Below are 13719 nucleotides of genomic sequence, written 5' to 3' on the forward strand. Positions count from 1 at the left end.
GAGGTAGGGGGTTCATTCCCCGCTCCGACAGCCCTCCGAGCCGTGCGGCCTGCGGGAATCATACCGTCACTCTGGGGACGGCATCGTCCACACTCGGACCCGCGGGTGGGCTTGTCGGGTCAGGAGATGGAGCCACAGTGCCCGTGGGGTCTGCTCGGTGCTGATCTTGCTCGTTGCCTGAACCGCCTCCTTATCTGTGGTTCCTCCTGGGAAATGGTGCCAGCCACCCGCCGAGTGCCCTGCCAGGCCTTCCCCCGTCAGCCGCCGTCTTTTTTGCGTGTTTCCTTGTTTCTGTATGTGACAGTTTCCCTCACGTGACGATAAGGACGACTCCTTCCTCCTCTATGTGAGTCCGACGGGTTGGGAACGCGCCCGCCACGCTGCCTCCCCTCGTGAGTGACGGGAGGCCATCGAGTGGTGCCGGCGTGGCCCTGGGTTTGCATCTTGGCGGCCAGAGAGCGCTTGGGCGCGTTCCCACGGGACAGGTGTCCACTTCTGTTTGGACGTGGTGCCAGCCGTGGGGGGCGCGGGAGCCGTCCTCTGGGGCCGCTGGGAGCTGGGCAGGAGCCATCGGGGGCAGCTTCAGCCCTGCGTGGGGGATGCGTGCCCCTGGCCGTCCCCGGCGCTCCAGGGCGTGCATCATGGAGGCCGTGTCGGGCGTCATCGCTGGTCCAGTCTGAGATGAATCCCTAACAACAGAGGCTGGTGTCGCTGTCCTCCCGGCCTCGGGGGTTTTGTGAAGACCCACGCGGTCACGCTGCAGCTCAGAGCGAGTGATGCCTTTCCGTGGGCGCCGCCGCTGGACGCAGACCGGGGGACTGGTGTCTGGCTCAGGACTGGTGAGGTCATGAAGTCTTACAATCAGCGCTGATGAGTTTGTTTTCGCCGCTTCTCGGACAGAGAAGCAGAATCCCGCGGACAAGGTTGGACGCAGGAGCGAGCGCTGAGCGACGTGTCCGCAGCCACAGAGCCCGTCCGCTGCGGGATTCACGCGTGATGGGGGCGCTCGGGGGAGCCTTGTGGGTAGGGGTCTCCCCACACCTTGCACGTCTGGTTTTAGTCTCCTCTTAGAGCTGGACATGGGTGCAGAGAACGTCATGCAAACTCGCCTCAGTCTGGATCTGAACCCGGAGACGCTGGCTGCTTGTCAGGAGCGTGTGTGGGATGCCCTGTAAGGTCCTGACCTTGGGGCATATCCTTCCTGGGGGTCCTTCCCTGGACCCCATGACGCTGACTGTGTGGTAAGCAGAGTCCGCTGGAAGCAGAGTTCACCGAAGGCCTTCGAGTCTACTGAGTGGTCCCTGGTCCCGGGAGCAAGGGGCCTTCTGGAAGCTGGTGGCTTCTCTCTGTCCCAGGGAACGGCAGGATGGTAGTGTCCTACCATGGGGCCGAGCGCTCACCCGGGACGTATGGGGTTCCTCCCCAAGTGGATTTGTTGTTGCGATGACTTAGCAAGGCCAACTGCTGGTTGGTGCTCGGTGACTCTGTGGTGTCATCCTGCAGGTGGTAATTGTCACTGCCCGTGTGGTCATATTTGAGGTGTCCCGTGATTACGCTTAAACAGCGGGCGTCCGCTGGATGGTGTGGAGGGTGTGGGTTGGCCTTGATAGCATTCGTTCCGACGCTGCCTCCATAGAGATGGGGACCCGTCCGGACACAGTGGGTGCCGCGGCTGCCCCGTGGGGGGGGCTGATGCGTCCGTAGTCAGGGTTGGGGCCGAAAGCCAGTGGCTGGACAAAGGTCTTCAGGATTTTCATTTTTGTACTAAAAGCTGTTTTTATCTCTTCTTTCTTCTTCTGGTTCCTTCACCGTTTATTCTCCTTCAACGTAAGTTTGCAAGCAGCAGGGTGGAAGCCTTTGGCTGTGTCCTGAGAAACAAAGGGGAATTGGGGCTCCAGAGACTGACATGTGGTGCTCTTACGAGGCGCTTCGTGAGCACCCCCAAAATGGGAAGGCAGCAGGAAGGGGCGTGGGGCGGTGGCGGGGGCATGTCCTGGCTCAGGTGTGGCCTGGCCTTCGGGGCGCTGGGTTCCTGTAGGGCCACGGGCTCCTGGATCCTGCCGCTGACGGGCCAGCCCGTTCTCTGCCAGGGATCCTGCGTTTCTCGCGTCCCCGCCAAGTGTGTCCGGACACATGGCTGGAGTTACAGAGACCGTCTTGGTCTCTGCCCTTCGTCTGTACCGGCGTCTCGCAAAGCCCGGCCCTGATGGGAGGCCCAGAGATGGTGTTGCCTGAGGGAATGTGCACGTGTGCCGGGGGCGCGCCCAGACGCTCCTGACCCCAAGAAGGTGGCAACGGGCAGACCCATGGCGTGTGAGCGAAAACACCAACCCAGGCGCGGCCAGGCTGTCCTGAGTTCACGCTGGGGTGAGGGCTCCCTGACCCACGGGGGGTGGGCACAGCAAACGGCGGAGACGGGAGACCCCGGGCTCCCGCATATCGTGCTCTTTCGTGTCAACAGCGGCGCTGCGGTGCTGCCCTCGGGCCCGTGGAGCTGCCTGAGGCTTGTGATCAGGGACTCTTGGGCCCGAGCTTGATCTGACCCACCTTCTCCCTGTCCTGTTGACACTGACCGGCTCTCCTCCCCCGTGTCCCAGAGCCCAGCGGGCTGCCCAGACAGGAGGCCGGGACCCTGAGCTGGGCCTGCGCGAGGCTTCATCTTAGCTTTCGTCTGTCACTGTGGTGTCTTGCCTCTTTTGTGTTGACAGCACAGGGTTGGACGAGTGTAAAGACTTTTCGGGTCAGAAGACCATGGCCTCATGGACACGACCTTTTGACCGATAGGAAGCTGGGTCAGTCCGCAGCTGCCTCGCTCCCCGGCAGAAGCCTCGAGCGGAAGCCGGGAGCCCATGGTGCTGTCCGCGCACACAGCCTCACCCTCTCCTTCGAGACCTGCTCGTGGGAGTCAGACAGCTGCTCCCGGGGGTCAGACAGCTGCTCCTGGAGGTCGGACAGCTGCTCCCAGGGGTCAGACAGCTGCTCCCGGGGGTCAGACAGCTGCTCTCCCGTGTTGGGAGCCCGGGATCGTGCTGCGCGCTGTCTGCTTGGAGCCCCGCCGTGTCCTTTCCCCTGACGACCAGCTTGGAGGGGCTTCCCCGCCGGCTTCCTTGGGCGAACAGACCGCCCGCTCAGCCCGGTTCCCTGGGGAACGCACCCGTGGGGGTTGAGTGGGACCGGGGCGCCCCGGCCTGGGCAGGCCGTGCGGGTGAGGCTGCGTCCCAGCCAGCGCTCCGGGAGCAACGGCCTCCCCACTAATGCCACTCTGTCTCCACAGTGTGCCGGAGAAGAGAACTGGGTGGACAGCCGGACCATCTACGTGGGGCACAAGGAGCCCCCCCCAGGTGCTGAGGCCTACATCCCGCAGAGGCACCCCGACAACAGAATCGTCTCCTCCAAGGTGAGCTTTTGTCTGGGACCTTGTCTCCTTGGGCCCTCTGGGGATGCTGGTTTCCCGCTCTGCTCCTGGGCCGTCGCCGCGGCCGCTGCCCCACACGAGTGCTGGGGTTGGCATCCACTCGTCCCGTGGCTTGTCCCCACAGCTGGTGAGACATGCGTCCTGTGAGCTTCCCTTCCCTTCACGTCTCTTTAACGATGCCATGGACATGGAAGGCCACGGACGTATTTGCCCTCTGACCACGTGCCCCTCCCAGGCCACCCCCGGCCAGGGTCTCCCCCTCTGCAGAGACAACACCGAGTGTCTCTGGTGCAGCAGGTGTGTGTCGGCCCCTTGTAATCGGGGACACTGGGCATGGACGGTCGTGTCGTGAATGCCACAGGAAGGCCGTGATAGGAGTGTGGTCACTCACGTGCCCCGCATGTTCTCCTTGACCAAGCGCGGGGACACAGAGGTGTACTTCCCACCCTCGCGGGGTCACCGCTCCGCGGCTCTCCGGGATGGTTGCAGAAGTCACTAGTCGGCTCTGAACAAAAAGGTAGATGACGGGTTTCCAGATTTTGGAGAACTTTCCCTTTAGGTGGACACACCCACGTGTCCACGAAGGCGTGCACACATAGCTCCGTGTCCCTCGCCTGCGGTGTGCACAGACCCCACGCGGGGTCCCCAGACACACACCCCCGTGTGGCGGGCCCACTAAGTCCGTACGTGGCTGCCGCACGTGTCTAGGTGCGTGTGGTCGACTTACTCAAGTCCTCAGAGACTATCGAAGGTGGTGCTGAGCTTGAGAATCCTCGAGAAACACCTTGTTCTTCGAGACTGTTTTGTTAAATGGATTTTATTTAAAACTGCGGTGGAAAATCAGTGACAGTGATGGTCCACGTGGACAAGCGGGCTGCTCGCCACAGAAATCCCATGTGATGCGCGTGGTACGTGGTCGCCCAGAGGGATCCGTGCCAGGAGACGCGGCTGAGCAGGACCTTCCCGAGGTGGGGGGTGCTGCGGTGACCTGTGCGGACCAGACGTGGTCTCTGGTGGGGCGCGCTGAAGACCATGTCCCCGGTGTGCCCGACACAGACAGGGAGGCCCAGACACATTTCTGAAAAATCAGCTCCTGTGCCGTTCGGATGCATGGAGAATCGGGGAGGCATGTCAGACGCCGTGGCCGCGGGGGCCAGGTGAGCTGGGCAGGGTAGGCGGCGGGGGCTGGTGATGGGGCTTGAGGCCGCCCACGGCCCCGTGTCCTGCCATGGCTGGCTTCTCCCTCCAGGGACAAAGCCCCCAGGGCCTTCGGGTTGATGTGGGAAGTTCCACACAGTGTGGTGCCGTGAAACCTTCTGGAAGACAGAGCGCCTGGTTCACTGGGGCAGTCCAAGGACTATAGCCAGACGGAGAAAGATGCTTTATTTAGGACAGAAAGCCCTGTCGATGTTTTCGGGGAGACAGACAAAAGCAGTGACTCCCGACTCTGCCTGGTTGAAGTGGGACGGCCGCTTCGTTTTCATGTTTTCCTTTCAAAGACCCCGCAGGGATTCTGAGGCACCGGGTCATTGTCCCTTTTCTGTCCCTGGGGTGGCCGTCACCGCCCCCGCTGCCCTACGGCCCTGGGCCCCCAGCACTGCCTCGGTTTCTGACAGGGGAGGTGGAAGGCGCGTTCAAGACTGACGTGCCGCTGCCGGGGGCTCTCACGGCCGGTCCTTCCCACGAAGTCTCCTTCAGAGCAGGAGGAACTGAGTCGATGTCCTCGCAAGGGGCAGGTCAGGCTGAGGCCACACAGCTGCTCCGGGTCTGAGTCTCCGCTCCGAGCGGGAGGGACCCTGTCCTCTGTTCCGAGATGACCGCAGGGCCGGGGTAGTGGCTCAGCGAGCTGTCGGCGGGAGACGGTGGTGCGTCGTTTAAGGAGAAATCACGTACGGACACCACAGCGTCGGCGGCTAATCGGAGCCTATACGGAAGAGGCTCTCGGAAGGCCGTGGGCTGCGCGCCGAGCTCTGTCGGCATCCGGAGCGCATGATTGCTTTCATCTTGACAGTGCCGAGAGCGCAGAGAAAACAGCTGGACGGGTGCACCCGAAGTCCACAGCGGGTGCGGAGAACGTGTGCGGTGACGCATCCGCGTTGTCCTGGGAGAGCGGGAACGAGGGCCACCAGCTGCGACCTGACGCACACGCAGGCCCGAGAGAGCTTCCCGTGGGGGAAAGAAGCCCACCTGTACGGGCTCGGCTTCCGACCTGTCCCGCGGGAGGGCCTACCGGGCGACCCGTGACTCAAGAGTTCGGTTTGCGGTCTGGGGGAGACACCCTGGGCAGGTGTGTCTGGGATGAAGGAGAAAGAAGAACCCACACCGTGGGGCGTCCCCTTCCCTGTGCCTCTGACGCCGCCCCGGAGACCTGCTGTTTGGTTCTCAGTCTGCTTGTGCTCCAAGAAGAAAGCCTCGTGGCACACGGCGAAGCCCAGCGCTGTTCCTGGTGAAGAGTTTCGGCAAACTAGGGAAGCAGGAGAGGTTCGGCGTGGTGGAGAGTGTCTGTAACACACCACAGCTCCCACCGCCCCGGATGGCAGAAACAGAGTCGGTGCTTTCACCCGAGGACCGAGAGCGACACGGGCTCCCCTCTGTCCTGTTTGGCAGCTTCCCTGGGTGCTGTGGCTAGTACGGCGAGGACGGAGAGCGATGCGGGAGAGGCGGACTGGGCAGGAAGAAACAAGGCAGGAGTCATGAAGGTCTGTGGGAAAATCCCAAAGAAAAGTCCTGGCAGAACGTGGTGGTCTAATGAGTGATCAGAGCCAGGCCAGCAGCAGACAGTTGAACTCTCAAAATTTCCGGCTCTTCAAAAGACGCTGTTGAGAATTAGAGAGAGAAGCCACTGACTGAGGAAACGTTGGTCAGACACATGGCCTATGTCCGGCAGGACGCGGAGGGGAAGGGTGCTGGGGGCTGGACGCTGTGGGGTCGGGCGGCACCCGGAGGGCTAACAGACACCAACACCGCGTTGACTGGGAGGTACTGACCTCCGGGACATTGTTGTTCTCCACGCAGAAGTAAGGACACTCTCCTCCTGAGGCCAAGATGAGAAGCCTGGAGGGCAGGGGTCGCCAGGGCTCCCCTCCCTGTCCGCCCTCCACTCCCTGCACGTGCAGGAGGGGTGCGTGGGGCCGTCTCCGTGCCGGGGCACGACCACCTTGCGGTGCTGACTTGGGGTGTCCCTTTCTGGGGCGGGCCTGACGCCATTGCAGGACAGAGGGGACGGAGGCAGGCAGGGAGGAACGCCAGGCACGTGTGTGTGAACAGTCGGAGGTTTGCGTTTTATGAAACGGATCCGGAGCTGAACGGCTGTCGGCCGCTTGGCGGGATACGGAGTTCCCTGGGGTCCCTCGTGCTCCCCTGCGTACGGTCCTGCGTCAGCCACTCGTTCTCTGGCCGGCAGGTGGAGAACACGCCAAGTGCTGACTTGAGATTCCGTATGGAAAGCAAACACGCAGGCGCTCTGAGCGGCGCCGTGACCATGCGGCGAGCGCTGTGAGGAAGGAAGGTCATCGCGCTGACGAGTCTTTGTTTTCTTTGACACAGTACACGTTTTGGAACTTCATACCCAAGAACTTGTTTGAACAATTCAGAAGAATAGCCAACTTTTACTTTCTCATCATATTTCTGGTACAGGTAAGGCCAGCTGTCTTCTTTTATCGCTCACTCGAGGGGAAGAGCTCAGCTGATAGCAGACTAACTGGGGTTTGCTGTCGGGCGAGAGCAGGCCCTGGAGCCCCTCGTCTGTTCCCTGCGCGGACAGCTGTGTGGGCTCAGAGCGGCGTCGAAGCTGAGACAGACACGTGCCCGCTCTGCCCTGGGGTTGGTTCCAGCTGCTGCCTAGTCCTCAAGGGGAAATCGGGAGCCCCCTCACTTTTAGGGGAAACTCGGCAGCCCGGCTCAGCGTTGTTGGGCGACCCTCCCCCTACGTGCACCTCGGGCGAGCCGGAAGAACCACAGTGAGGTCTGAGCGAGGGAGCGGGGCTCTGACGTGGTCTAGGACTGGCCGCTTCACTGTTCTCAGTCTTGACGAACAGAGCAGGACATTTATGATGTCCCTAACATTAACTTACTGACTTGAGATTTGGGCTGAAAGCAGTAAATTAAACTAAAACGCAGTCGGGCTTCCGTCGTTGCCTCCGTTCGCCTGGTCCTGTAAGCAGGTCCCCATCTGGAGTGGCCACTCTCCGTTCCGTGGTGGATCGGTGACTTACCCATGACTTACGTCTAGTGGCAGTAAGCGGGTTTACAGTAAGCCAACGCGGGTGTTGTAGTTGGCGTCTCCGGCCAGTCCCCAGTCCCTGGGACGCAATGGGGGTCGACCCACTGGTCCTTCTCCGGTCCCCGGTGGCGCTGGGAGTGGGCCCGCTGGTCCGTCCCGGTCCCCGCTGGCATCTCTATAAGTCTGCTCTCGTTGCAGCTGATCATCGACACGCCCACGAGCCCCGTGACCAGCGGGCTTCCCCTCTTCTTTGTCATCACCGTCACGGCCATCAAGCAGGTAAGACGTCTGCAGGGGGAAGGGGGACGGCGCCTTCTTGTGACGTGACGTCACCGTGCGTGCAGAGCCGAGCATCCGCATCACGTCAGCGAGTCATAGGAAATTTAGCTCCGGGAATTCACATCAGTAACGGCCCTAGACCGACAGCTGAGCTGAAATAAGGCCGTTCGGTGACGTAGCAGCTGGGGCGGTGTCCTGGGAGTCTGTGGGGGAAACCAAGGCTTTCGGTTCAGAACCGGCCAGAGATGGGATCTGTGTTTGGGAGAGTTTCTCAGCCTGTCCTCGCTCTGGGCTGCCCGGTCGTGGACGGTGAGGAGAACGCATCTCAGCCACGCCCGCTGGCCCTCAGTGCCCCACCTGTCACCCGTTTCTGGTTCCAGAAGATTCCCGTCCCCTCGGAAGGAGGCCCCGAACCCACAAGCGGCCCCTGCCGTCCTGCCCGAGCCCCCAGCAGGCGCTGGGCCGCGTCTGTCAGGGTGGCGTCTCCTGCTGTGGGTACTTGGGGTTCGCATTTCCTGGGTGACGGACGATGCTGGCATCTTCCTGGGCTTACCGGCCGTTGGGTGTTTCTTCAGAGACGTGTCACCAGGTCCTTCGTCCACCTTAACGTTGGGTTTTTTGTCTTTTTATTGATGAGTTATAAGAGTTCGTCACACGTTCCGGAAACCAGTGCCTTACGTGCAGCCGACCTGAGCCTCACGATGTTTGTGTTTCCGGGTTGATAGGTCGACCTTTGATTTGGGACCTTGGATCATTCGTAAAACAGCTTCTGCTGAAATTGTGGATGGTCCGGTTCTTGCTGACAAAGTCCTGCTTTCCCGGTGTTAGTCTTTGAGTAAGAATAAAGGAAACGAAACATTCTACGCGAGAACGGCTGCTGGATGCCGGTGGCCCGTCGAAGCACAGAGCGATTTTCTCTAGATCGAGGAAGGACGGAGGGGCCCGGCCGCTGTGCGGTGTGTGTGCAGGAGGCACGTCCGCTGCCCCTGCCGGCCGCGCCCGGCTTCAGCGCCCGCGGGTGTGCGTGCTGCCCTGCGGCCCGCTCCGGGGCGCTAGGGATGTCGTTGTCCCGGTTTGGGCTTTCTGTCTCCTCACTCGGATCTGGAAAGACAGGTTTGGACAAGATGATTTGACTTCTTACCCACTAGCTTGGCTTTTAAATGTAAAAGCCCGAAGGGCAGCCAGGGAGGACCTTGAGGTCTGCGCCTGCGCTGCTGCGCACGGGAGCGTGGGGCCCTCGTCTTGGGAAACCGTCGGCGGTGACCATGGGAGTGGAGGCCGGGAACGCGGTTGGTGTGTGTTGTGCACGTCCCAGAACAGGCCGCGGTGACCCGGCGAGGTGTCCTGGGACTCTGCGCAGGCCTCTCTGGGGCAGGTCGGGCTGCAGTGTGGCCACGGGCGGCCCGTTTGTTGTGTGGCGGCGGGGCAGTGGCGGGAGGGCGAGCCCCGCTGTGCGGACACGGCATGCCCAGCGACAGCAGATACCTCGGTCGTCCTCATGCGTTTGTAGACTCGTAGCGCGACGCTGTGGTCGCCTGTGACATGCACGTGTCGTAAATATGTGAAACCGTGAACAGAAAGGAGCGTTTTCAGGAGGACGAGTGAGAGGGGACGGGGAGCGGAACGGAGGGTTCGCGTGGGCCGTCCGTAAAGATCCCTGAGAGACGGGTGCAGTGGAGGCAGGTGTTTCCGTTGTGTGTCTGTGTGTTTCGAAAGAACGACCCTCCTCCTCCCCGAGAGGCTGGCCTAGAGCGCCACCGGCGGGCCTCAGCAGGAGCGAGTGACAGACGCGGGGGGAGGTGCCCCAAGGGCCTGTGGGGTCTCTGCCCGCCCCTGAGCCGCCTCGCCCCACTCCTGGGGGTACCCGGCTTCCAGCCCTCACCTGCCCCCTGCATCTCTCCTCCTCGCCTTCCCCAACCTCAGGACAGCTCCTGCCCTGGCCGACTCAGAGCCCCTCAGTCCTCCCCGTCTCAGCCCTGGTTCCCTGGTGACCCCAGCCCACACATCCAGGGGCTCCAATGCCCTTCCTTGCAGCTCCGGGAGTCCCCGCGGGGGAGCCTGGCACCTGCTAGTCCCACCTGGACACTGAACAGCCTCTGACCAGCATCTGACCCTCTCTGTCCACATCTTCTGATTTCCGTGAGACAGGCCGTGGCCCAGAGCCCTCCCAGGCTGCCCACCTGCCTTCCTGCCTGGCTCTTTGCAGGCCCTGCACTGTCTTTAACCCTACGGGCCGCCCTGGCCCCTGTGTCCCCCATGTCTGACCCTGCCGCCCCCTCATGCTGCTTCCCGTGGTCTCGCCTCCTCCCTCCCAGGCGAGCGCCGAGCGTCCGTTGGGGGCCAGCTCAGACCCCCCTCCCCGAGCCCCCCGCACACATATCGGCTCGCGTGCACCGGGGGCCTGCGACATGCCCGCTGGGTCAGGGAACAGGTGCGACTCAGGCCTGGGCCTGCAGGAAGGGAACAGGAGACCCCCCCTCCCCCAGTCCTCCCGCCTGAGTGGGCTCCAGCCGGGCCGCCGATGGGGAGCGTCTGGAGGTGGTCACGTGCCGCGGACTCGGGCTCGGACAGGAGACCCGTGTCATGTAGAACGTTCAGAAGTCCCACAGCAAATGGGGAAGTGGGGCTCCCAAGGGGCCTCAGGGTTCACGTGTCCCCATTACTGCAGGCACAAGACACAGTAGCCAACTGCCTAGAGGCTGGAAGGGCGGCCCGGCGGCTGGGGCCCTGAAGAAGTGGGGAGGTTGGGGTCCGTTTAAGGAAGAAACACAGGACTCGTGGGTTGGTGGGTGTTGGGTGTGGGAAAGGTACCTTCTGGCTTTCCCGCAGCTTCGTGCGTCCCCTGGCTGAGGCCGGAGGAGTGGTGCCATGGTCGCGGCCCACCCGGCACATCCAGGGCAGTGGGCTCAGGGCCCAGGGACCCCCGCGGCCTTTGGTCCCCCCCATGGGCATCTCCTCTCCCCCAGGGCTATGAGGACTGGCTTCGCCATAAGGCAGACAACGCCATGAACCAGTGCCCCGTGCACTTCATCCAGCACGGCAAGCTGGTGCGGAAGCAGAGCCGGAAGCTGAGGGTAAGCCGCCGGCGTGTCCTTGACCCAGCCCGGGGACGGCCGGCGCACCCAGACCCATGCCGGGAACCGCTTCTCTCCCGGCACAGGCCGCCCGCGCCCCACGCCTTCCCCGAGGCCCCGCACCTGCGCTGTTCGCGGCACTTCCGGTTTCACCCGGAGCTGCACCCAGCGCTCTCGCAGCACGCGCTGTCGCAGGCCCCAGGGTGCGAACTGCTCCCACCAGTCCCGACAGAGGAGCCCGGGACGCTGTTAGAACCTTGTTCTAGAACACGGCAAGTTCCGGGAGCTGGGAACTGGGCTTGGGAACCGAAGCCCCCTGCAGGATGTGTTTTCCCGGTGTCTGCGTCACTCACGTGGATGGTTTTCACACCCGCAGAGTGGGCGGGGCACCCCGTGGGCAGGGGCCAGCGTGTGGTCCCTAAGGCTTGTCCCTGAGGAGTTAGTGTGAGCCCGGGACTGAGCTGGCTGGGCCTCCCGCCGCCTCCTTGCGCCCACCTGCGTCTCATCTCTGAAGCCCCCATCCCCCATCCCATGCCCATGTCCCACCCCGTGCCCATGCCCATCCCCCATCCCCTACCCATCCTCCACCCCCTACCCATCCTCCACTCCATTCCTATTCTCTCACTCCCTCCCTTCCCACTCCCCTCCCTTCCCCCATGCCCCCCCAGCTCCTCCCATCCCCCTTCCGAACCGCATCCCCCTCCCTACTCTCATCCCCACCATCTCCCTACCCCTCCCCCATTCCACCCAACCCAAGATGCACCCGAAGGCCTCGCTCGTGCGTCCCCAGCACCCGGGCCGTATCAGCAAAACTAGTCCCACGCAGGTCATACACGCTATTGTGAATTGTGCATTTTTTAAGATTTTAAGCAACTATTTTTTAAGTGTTTTTCTTTTGTTAAAGTACTTTCTGTGCCCCGCCTGGGGCGTGAACTCACAGCCCAAGATCAAGGGTCTTGTGCCTCACCCACCGTGCCCCTGTGCCCTGCATCTTTGTTCTGTGAACATCCCTGTCAGGTGTCTGGGGCTTCTGCTGAGCTCCCCTCCCTCTGCCTGACGGGTGGTGACTTCCCAGCCGGCCAGGGTCCGGGGCAGGTGCTGGTGTGCCCGCCCACATGCTCATGGGCCCGTCATGACCGCGTGTCCTTGGCCGAGCCTCCATGCTTTCCGTGAGCTGACCTGGAGGGCATCAGCCGGCAGAAAACTGTGCTTTTAATGCTCTCCCGTGGGACACGTCTGCCCTGTGACCGGCCGGTGTGAGACAGGGCCAGGCCCGTGGAGCCTCCTGAGGCCCCTCAAGGAGAGAGTGCCCAATGGTCGGATTCCGTTACCTCCCGGCCGTCACGGCATGAATGGAATCAGGCAGGATGTATCTAGAGTCGGGCCCTCGCTCAGCCGATTCCTCTGTCCCACCCCTGCTCCGCACACCTGCTCACACCCGCCCGTCGAAGGAAGTCTTGAGATCGATACCTTCCCACAGGAGTCGTTCCCAGACGTGTGAACACACACCTGGACGCGTCCGGCTCGGGCACAGCGAGGGCTGATCGGGTTACAGGACTTTGTGGTTTGAACACGCCGTGAGGCTTCGTGGGCCTAGAGTGGGTCCGTGGACACCCCCACCTGGTCTGCCTGCGGTTTGGGCAGAAGCCCTGGCGAACCTTCCCCGAGGCCCTTCACACCCACTCATCTCCCCGCGGAAAAAGAGGCCCCTGCCCCCTGGGGCCGCCACCCAAGGCCGTCTGTCTGTCCTGCAGGTTGGGGACATCGTCATGGTCAAGGAGGACGAGACCTTCCCCTGTGACTTGATCTTCCTGTCCAGCAGCCACGGCGACGGGACCTGCCACGTGACCACCGCCAGCTTAGATGGAGAGTCCAGTCACAAGGTCAGTGCCTTTCCCGGGGCCCCGTGGGGCGTCGTGTCAGCTGCGCTATGTGGCCAATCCTATGGCACCGTGGTGGCCAGCCCAGCGTTCCCAGGGGTCACGGAGAAACCCGGGCAGCTGGGCTGGCCACACGGCTCCTCACTCCGCTTCTCCCCATATTCCGCTGTTCCCTGTCCCCCGTCAGCGTCCACGACCATCAGCCACTCGGGTTAACTGAGGGGACTTCATGTTCTTAGCTGTGTCACTGAGCGGAGGGCCAGGATACAAGGAGTAGACGGCAGGAATTTGGAAAAGCTTCATTTTCATGCTCAAGATTAGTGTCTTCGCTAGACTGGAGTTATGTGAGGGGCACACAGAAGTGGAGATTTTGAGGACTGTTGCTCTACCGTGTCCTTTTGTTCAAATATCTTAAGGATTTTCTGAATTTGTAATTAATTTTTTAATTTCGTAGTACCAACTGGTACTACGAAACTGTAACTAACAATCACAAAAGAAGAGAGCAATCAATCACGCTTTTAAGGATTTCGTTATTTTTAGAAAAATGGGAGCTTCCAAGGAGTTTAAGAACGTGAGCGCGGCTCAGTGGACCCATCCATGTCTGAGGCATTGGCAAATGGCAGTTAGTGGTGGGATTTCTGTGGTGGGAAAGAGATACTTTCTTTTATGAATAATTCAGATCATCGTATGAGCCCTGTGGGACTTCGGGACAGCTTTCCTGTGTGCATCCCGAGAGGCGAACATTCCGGCACAACTGATTGTAAACCACGGAGACGGGGGTGGGGGGTGAAGCGCCTGGGAGACTCAGGTGACCGTGGTGTCACATGTCTGCACATGGCAATCACGTTC

At 61.9% G+C, this 13719-nt stretch overlaps 1 protein-coding gene across 6 annotated transcripts in view; it reads left to right on the forward strand.

The window, feature by feature from the left end:
- Nucleotides 1–13719, forward strand: part of ATP11A (ATPase phospholipid transporting 11A) — a 109371-nt gene that overhangs the window by 51682 nt on the left and 43970 nt on the right. For all 6 annotated transcript variants that reach the window (XR_006814872.1, XM_045977938.1, XM_045977940.1 and 3 more), the window contains exons 2-6: nt 3275–3397; nt 6962–7051; nt 7836–7916; nt 10883–10990; nt 12745–12873. Coding sequence is in view for 5 of the 6 variants with exons in the window: in XM_045977938.1 (XP_045833894.1) it covers nt 3275–3397; nt 6962–7051; nt 7836–7916; nt 10883–10990; nt 12745–12873 (531 nt within the window). In the remaining variant the exon portion in view is untranslated. The remainder of the gene's footprint in view (nt 1–3274; nt 3398–6961; nt 7052–7835; nt 7917–10882; nt 10991–12744; nt 12874–13719) is intronic.

Source organism: Meles meles, chromosome 14, assembly GCF_922984935.1.
Source record: "Meles meles chromosome 14, mMelMel3.1 paternal haplotype, whole genome shotgun sequence".
NCBI classification, from domain to species: Eukaryota; Metazoa; Chordata; class Mammalia; order Carnivora; family Mustelidae; genus Meles; species Meles meles.